General features: G+C 37.5%; 1 protein-coding gene across 1 annotated transcript in view; it reads left to right on the plus strand.

Moving 5' to 3' along the window:
- Window positions 1-5,938, plus strand: part of LG04H9orf85 (linkage group 04 C9orf85 homolog) — a 50,316-nt gene extending 44,378 nt beyond the window's left edge. The window contains exon 5 of the mRNA XM_019736676.2: window positions 201-5,938. Coding sequence (XP_019592235.2) covers window positions 201-238 — 38 coding nt within the window. The 3' untranslated portion in view covers window positions 239-5,938. The remainder of the gene's footprint in view (window positions 1-200) is intronic.
- The last annotated feature ends 2,915 nt before the right edge of the window (window positions 5,939-8,853 follow it).

The raw sequence follows: 8,853 nt of genomic DNA on the forward strand, positions 1-8,853 counted from the left end.
TTCTCTAATATTGAGGAACATTTGAGTTATCTTAATTTTTTTCTATTAAAAAAATACTTCCGTGAGCATAGTTATATGTGTTTTTTGGTACACGGGTCTTGTTTGTTGGTACACCTTTTTGTATCTGTGTATTGCAGTGGTAGAGGGCATCGGGTGTATGTGTCTTCTCTATAACTAATACTGCCAAATTGTCTTTCCAGAAGGATTGTCATCTCCTTCCCTCACAGCAATGTATTAGAGTTCCAGTGCTCTGCATCCTTTCCAACACTTCGTAGCAGACTTTTAAATTTCTGTCAATTTGATATGTGTGCAATGTATGTCTTTGCCTTAATAATTTGTGTTTCTCTAATTACTTTTAAGCATGAGGCCCTTTTAATATTTATTGACTTTGGTTTTTGGATCATAGATGATATTAAGGAATTGTTTTGTTGAAGTATAATAATGTTATTTAAAAAATGTATACTGAAATATTTAAGGGTATAATGTCATTTTACTTTAAAATATTTCAACATAAAAAAGTAAAGACATAGGGGCCAGCCCGGTGGCTCAGGCGGTTAGAGCTCCATGCTCCTAACTCTGAAGGCTGCCGGTTCGATTCCCACATGGGCCAGTGGGCTCTCAACCACAAGGTTGCCAGTTCAACTCCTCGAGTCCCACAAGGGATGGTGGGCTCCGCCCCCTGCAACTAAGATTAAACATGACACCTTGAGCTGAGCTGCCTTCCTGATGGCTCAGTTGGTTGGAGCGCGTCCTCTCAACCACAAGGTTGCAGGTTTTGACTCCCGCAAGGGATGGTGGGCCGTGCCCCCTGCAACTAGAAAACAGCAACTGAACCGGGAGCTGAGCTGCACCCTCCACAACTAAGACTGAAAGGACAACTTGAAGCTGAATGGCACCCTCCACAACTAAGATTGAAAGGACAACAACTTGACTTGGGAAAAAGTCCTGGAAGTACACACTGTTCCCCAATAAAGTCCTGTTCCCCTTCCCCAATAAAATCTAAAAAAAAAAAAAAGAAAACAGTAATGACTGGAAATTTGATTTAAATGAATAATAAAATAATTTATTTTTAAAAAAAGTAAAGACATAGACAACATTACAGTGGAATAAATATGTTACCTAGGAATAAGTTTTAAAAATACTCAACTCTGTCGACAGAAATATAAAATCTTTTGAAGACATTAAAGAAAATGGAGACATAATGGAGAAAGATAAAAATAAGTGAAGAGAGGGGCCATGTTCATTAAGGGGAAGTCTCAATATTCTAAGCTTATAGTCTTACAGAAAGTTTTTTTCCCAATTTGTGTGACTTACCTTTTTGCATATAAATTTATTTTCTGGACTATGTAACTTGTGATTAAAGCGATAACTAAATTATTATTAGCCCTAACATAAGTTTTTTCCCATCTGAGTGAATTATAATTCCTCAGGTTACTTTACCAGGACAGAAATTTAACAAAGAGCATCACCTAGTGACATATACTAATATCTGCGTTTCATTCGTTAGTGCTAAGAAACATTTTGTTTTCTTTTAAACAGACTTAAATTTCACTGTTATATTTAATTCACTTTTATTTCTTTAGTAATTATCCTTTCTAATATTTTATATATATATATATATTTTCTTTTTGGAACTCAGCATGGATCTGAATCCTGGTTTAGTCACTTACTAGCTGGGTGACTTGGTACAGATTAATCTTTCTGTGCCTTGGTTTCCATGAGGTTGATAGAAGCATTGATAGGTGAAATGCGTAGAATCTATAAGAGCACTATGCAATTGATATTATTGATATTATTATTGCTACTTTGTGATTTTATATATATACATATACATATGCGTATACATATATATATGATGTCCAGTTAGCTCAGTTGGTTAGAGCATGGTGCTAATAACACCAAGGTTGCCAGTTCAATTCCCGCATGGGCCACTGTGAGCTGTGCCCTTCTTAAAAATGTGTGTGTGTGTGTGTGTGTGTGTGTGTGTGTGTGTATTCATTAGTAATGTAATGAAGACATCAATTTGGTTGTTTGCCTACATTCTGCAAAAGAAAAGTTATATATATATTCCATGTAAATGGAATGTAGAATGTGTGTATACACATATATATGTGTATATATATATATATATACACATGAACAAGTTATTTGGTGACTAAAAGGCTTGGAGTAATAATGGTAATAGTAATAGGTAACATTCATTTATTCAACAAATAACCATTGAGCACCTGTGTGTGTAAAGTACTGTTCAAGATACTTGGGGTACGACAACCAACAAAACTAAGGTACCCATCCTTTCTGAGATAAATTTTCAGTGGGTAGAGATAGACAATAAGCCATAAACATAATAAGTAAATTATATATTAGAAGGTGAAAAGTACTATGGGAAAAAATAAGGCATGGTAGGGTGACTGGAGTTCTAAGAACATGGATGGCATAGAGTTGAGGGTGTCCAAGGGCTATGATTTTTAAAGTATCCAGAAAGACATGGGGGAAGTATTTCAGGCAGAGGAAACAGCCACTGCAAGTCCTCTAAAGCAAGATTGTGCCAGGCGCGTTCACAGAACAGCAAGGAAGGGAGTGATTAGCTGGAGAGTCCTGAGAGATCAGGGAGGTAATGGAAAGAAGGGTCACGTTAAACCTGCTTTAAGATGTTTCTGATCTTTGGTTTTCATGCATTTGAGTATGATGTGTAAGGTGTCATTTTTAAATTTATGCCACTTAAGGTTTTCTGAGTTCCCTCAATCTTTTGGTCAGTGTCTTTAAACAGACTTGGAAAATTGTTGGTCATTATTTCTTCAAATGCTACTTTTTCTTATTTTCACCTTTCCTTCAAGCTCTCCAGTTACATTTACCGTTAGACCTTTTTGACTGTATCCCAAGTCTTTCTCATGCTCTGCTTTCTTTTTTCCATTCATGGTTTTCTTTCTGTGCTTCAGTTTATATATTTCCTGTTGTACTTTCTTTGTATGTATTAATTCTGTCTTCTAGATAAATAGAATTAATGTGTTCAGCCTGCTTTTAAACCCATCTAATAAATTATTAATTTCAAATACTGAATTTTACAATTCTAAAATGTCCACTTGATTCTTTTTTATAGATTTTAATTCTGTTAAAATATTGCATGTCATCTATCTGTACATCTTTATGTTTTGGCATATTAATCATAGTTATTTTGAAGTGCTTGTTCACTTTGTTTGCTTTTATTGATTATTTTGTCTCTTGATTATCGGTCACTTTCCCCTGCTTTGCACATCTAGTAATTTTTATTATATGCTAGAAATTGTGGGTGATAGTCATCCTCTGAAATAAATTACTGTGGATCACCTTGATCCTGTTAAAACATGAGTTAGCGTTGTTAGGGGTGGTCTATTTTAGTTTAACATTTATTTCCAGAATTCTTTATTCCTGTGTCTTACTCCTTAAGTATTGCCTTTATTCCTAGCCATGTATTTTCTGGGGTCTTGTCTTAATGGCAAGGGTGTTCACCAAGGTCTCTCCACTCAATATAAGCCTAGACTTTAGCACTGTGTGACCTCTGAAGTCTCTGCCTAGCTCTCAGCCTCCCAGCAGCTGTTCTCTGCCAGGACTCCTGGAGTTGTTCCTGTGTACATGCAGCTTGGGAGACTGAGGAGTGACCAGAGAAGTAGGAGAATCAAGAAAGGGTGTCCCGGAAGGCAAGGGCCACATGTATTGTTTACTGTATCCTGGCACTGTGTTAAACTAAGCCCTTTATAAGCTCATTTAGTGTTCATTGTGGCCTTGTGCAGTGATAACTCTCACCGTTCACATTTATAGATGAGACACTGAGAATAACTAATTTGGCATACAGCCGAAAAGTGTTGGGGTCAGGTTTTGAACCTATGCAATCATCTGATCCCAGAGCCTATTCTGCATATTAGTGTGTGTGAGTTGCTGACTGGACAACTCCATTATTTTCCATACCAGTATTCCAGGACTCTGCTGACAGTCCTTCTGCCATGCTTTCATTTCCATTATTTTAGACAATTGAGAGCTTTTTTTCTGAAGAACTGGGTTCCAGGCATCATTGGAGAGTGCTTAGGTTTTTAGCTATTGCTGATGCAACGGAAGTCAAATCACTTTTTTATTTTCCACCCCCCATGACTTGATTTCCTCATAGGAATCATAACACCTGCAATATTATATTGCTGAATGTAATTAATATCACACAGAACTTTCTGAGAAATCCTTAGTAAACCAAATGATCAAAAATTATATATTTTGAAATTACGTAATGAATTTAAAATAGAAAGTGAATTAGAAAAGCATATTCTATTACTAATACTGAACTTTAAGTTATAAATTTGCATATATATAAATAAAATTTTTTGTGTAATCGAGTATGACCTTATCTATTCCACTTTAATCTAGTAGTGAATTTGTTTGTGGAATATATTTAATCTGTAAAAGAGTTTTTTTCTTTTACCATTATGAACAAAAATCATGGACACATGGGGAACAGCAATCTAAATGACTGATACAGGAAATGAATTGGCCCTGTGGGTATTGCCATGACCTGCTGAGGTTAGGAAAGGTGGTCTACAGGACAAAACTGACGTCCCTTAGCAGAGGATATTACAGCATGTCCGCAAAGTCAGGAAACATAAGATAAGCTGACTTGAAAACTATTTACACTTCCCAATAGTACACACAGTATGTTTTCTGGTGAAGTACTCTAAAGCAATAGGTCCAATTGTTATTCTGGGAAAACAATACACTAAGAATGTACAAAACAACTGGAAACACGGAGAATAGTGTACCTATTATACTTTAACCCAAAGCATACTGAAGATACTATTTGGAAATGTAACTGAACAATGAATTAAAGTAAGTTTCTCCTGTTTCTCGGTTTTGGAACACTTGTGGCTGCCAGCTGAACAAGGCAGGTGCAGAGCGAGTGGCTGCCAGTGGACAGTGACAAAAACAAGACTTACTGAAAGAAACAAGTGTTTCTTATAAATAATTTGGAAATGATTTTGGAATCCATTTCTTGGCAATGGAAACAGTACATTTCAGATCCTATCAAGTGATTGGTTTATATGTAGGAAGTCCTCAGTTGGTAGTTCTGGAAATATTTGCTGCTGCTGTGCCACTGTTGGTAAAGTTGAGAGGATATCCTACAGAAAATGAAAATCCCAGAGGAAGGAAATCACGTGGGGCATGTTGTTTCTGAATGCTCACAATCATTTAATATAAGGTTTGCACTGTAGAATTGTGGAGACCCAACCAGTTATAACTGAAATGGGCCCTAGGGGATAGATTAAAGACAAAACAGGAATCCATGAAACAGCTCTATTATATATTTGGACAAGCATCTGACCAGTCAACCTTTGTGTAGTTTTCCAATCATGTGACTTCTTTTCTATGATTCACTTATCGAGCACATTTTGCCCGTACCTGGGACATACCTATGTCCAAAAGTCAGTCATGTTTTTCCCTGCTGTAAACTGCCTACAGAGATGACTAAAAACACCATGGAATTGAACTGAAAGTCGTAATTTTGTTGTTGTTCAATGTTGCATTAGGAGGCGAAAAGATTTTGAGGGAGTTTCAACTCAGGGATCTCACACTGATCCTACCAGTTTGCCAGAAGCCTATGAATCCACATGTGCATTCTGCATTGTCAGTAGATTGAATATGTCTTGCATATTTACGATTGAATAATATGTCTTGCATATTTACTATTTTTATATATAGTTGTGATTAGTTAAAGGCAAATTCAATTAAAATTATTACTGAGCTTGCAGTGTTCTTGAAATTATGTGTTTCCTCAATTTATACTAAAGATTCAATTCAAATTTTCAGGATTGTCACTGGTTTTGCTGTTAAAAAATGGTTGGGAACCACTGATAAAAGTGTTAGTCTTTATTGTGCTGTAAATTCTGTAAAATTCTATAAAAGCTGTTTCCATGATGGAGTGATAATTCCATCTCTATATTTTTTAAATGCCTTATTGAAGTATAATTTATATACCATAAAATTCATTCACCCATTTTAAATGTATAATTCTATGATTTGGTAAATTTGCAGTTATGCGGTTTTCACCACAATCCAGTTTAAGTACATTCTCATTACCTCAAAAGATCCATCATGCCCAGTTTTAGTTATGTTCTATTCACACCCCCACTCCCAGACAATCTTCTTTCTTTGTCTATAAAGTTGCTTTCTATGAACTTTTCATGTAAAATGAAATCGTAAAATGTGTAGTGGTTAGGTCTGGCTTCTTACACCTAACGTTACATTTTTAAATATATCCAGGTTGTAACATGTGTGAGCAGTTCATTAATTATTCTCTTACTATTTCTGAGTAGTATTCCATCGTATGGACATACTAATTTTGTTTACCCACTCTAATTTTGATTGTTTCCACTTTATCACTGGTTATTATGAATAATGCTGTTGTGAACATTTGCATATGAGGTCTTTGTGTGGACATATGTTTTCATTTTTCTTAGGTATATATACCTACGAATGAGATTGCTGGATCATATGGTAAATTTGTGTTTAATTTTTAGGAAACTACCAACTATTTTCTGCAGTGGCTGCATCATTTTACGGTCCTGCCATCAAAGTGTGAGGGTTCCACATTGAGGAGGTTCCACGTTCTCACCAACTCTTATAATTGTCAGTCCATTTCGATTATTGCCATTCTAGTGGGTGTTAAGCCTCACTGTGGTTTTAATTTGTATATTCCTAATGACTAATAATATCTACTCAGCATCTTGTCTTGTGCTTATCAGCCAATGGTATATCTTCTTTGTTGAAATGTCTATTCAGATATTTTGCCTACTTTTAAAATTGGGTGGTTTTCTTATTGAGTTGTAGGAGTTCCATATATATATGTATGTGTATATGTGTGTGTGTATATATATATATATATATATATATACACACACACATATATATGTATATATATATGTGTGTGTGTGTGTATATATATATATATATATATTTATATATATATATATGTTCTTATCAGGTATAACTTGGAAATATTTTTCTGCCAGTCTGTGGCTTGTATTATATAATAAATATGCCTCAATTTGAAAAAATACTACCCTTCACATTAAGAAATTAACAGTGTGGAGATACAGTAATCTCTGTGGTAGCCATGGAGGTTTGGATTCCTGACGTCTGACAAACAATCCATGCTCCCTCCCAGCTACATGCTACATCACTTATGAAACTTTTAGAGCAACCAGGGTGTGTGCAGTTTTGTTTGAACAGATTTTTGGAATTGGGAGACCTGTAGAGAGCATGTACATTGCCTCAGTAGGTAAGTTAGTATGACATTTTCTATGAGGCATTTTGGTTTTCTTCTGTGGTGGGGATACTGTGGACGTGTCCACTACGACGGGGGAGGGGAGGAAAGCGGCATCCCCTGAGAATGAAGAAATGGCTTTCGTTACTTTGAAGTCACAGTGGGATCCCAGGGTGTATGTGTGTGTATCTGTGGGTGTGTAAATAAGTACGCGTGGTTAGAGGGGTGGTTCAACTAGGTACTTGGTGAGGGGAAACAAAAAAATACCTGGACCTACCTTCAATAATGAAGACTATTTACAGCAAATGATAAAAGCCATAACATGGATTCTCATAACAGCCTCTGGTTCTTCCGAAGGAAACGGTTATATCATCACTGTAGTTGCAAGAATAATTTTGGTCCATTCTAGATCCTCTTTTTGGTGTTTTTTTGTTCCTTTTCCCCAAGTTCTATTGTTCATCTCTGGACTGGCTGCTTTTTTGCTCCACATCAGAGACCCTTTCAGTCATTGCTTATGTTCTTATTAAAATGAGCCTATCAGTTATTTTCTACGGAAAGCATTTTATATCTTACACGCAAATGTCCTGCACCTGTAGTCTCTTGCCAATGCAGTTTCTTTTTTTCTCTCCTCTCTTCCCATTTGGTAGAATGAGGCAATTTCTGCTTGATTCCTTAGCCGAAATATTTTCTCCACTGCCCAGAAGTGTGGACACTACGAAAATCACTGTATAGTGCCACTAAACTGCGACCCCGCCCCCATAAAACTCAGCAACCAAGATTAACGATTACTGGGCAGTGGTCCCCAGACTTGGGTTCCATTAGAAGCATTTGTGATGTGTATTTAAAATACAGATCCTCTGGCCCCACAGGCAGAGCTCCCCCGCCACGTCCATACCAGGGAGCTCAGGGAGCCACGAAGGCAGGTCAAAACGGCTCGGTGGGCCAAGGGCCAAGCTGTCAGTGCATTGTGTCATTACAGCGCGCCTGGCACACAGGAGGATGGGCAACAGGCACTGCGGAAGCTTAGGCACAGAGCTGTGTAAACCTCGGGTCTGGGCCATCCCTGGCAGGGGCAAGCTGCCCATATTTGGAAAATTTCTATTGTAAGGGGCACATGTGGGTGAGATTTAGAAGTCAAAGGAAATATAGCAAAATAGACTAAACCTTGTGCTACAAGAGAGACGTGAAAGAAACAAACAGTTGGCCAAGGCGTTTCCTGACTGGGTGACTTGTGACCACGTGGCCCATTGGGTTGTAGCATCTCAGCCTCCTGGAGGTGGCTGAAGGAGAGGAGCAGCAAGAGCTGTGCTGGAGGGCAGATGCGTCCCTTCCTGAGCAGCGGTCAGAGTTCAAGCTGCCGGAAGGAACCCTGTAGCCTCCGTTTTCCATCCCTGTTGTCCTCAAATGCTGCTTCTAGTGTATGGGATCTGCTCACTTCCTCAGGATGCTTAAGTTTTTGCAGGTGTATAGAAAAGAGTTACCCTCACCCACCCCTTAAACATCTTATTTTGGTTTTGGTGGGGGGAAGTGGTCCTTCTCTCTTTCAGCATAGTTTCAGATGACATAGTAGT

The sequence above is a fragment of the Rhinolophus sinicus genome, linkage group LG04 (assembly GCF_036562045.2).
Source record: "Rhinolophus sinicus isolate RSC01 linkage group LG04, ASM3656204v1, whole genome shotgun sequence".
In the NCBI taxonomy this organism is placed as follows: Eukaryota; Metazoa; Chordata; class Mammalia; order Chiroptera; family Rhinolophidae; genus Rhinolophus; species Rhinolophus sinicus.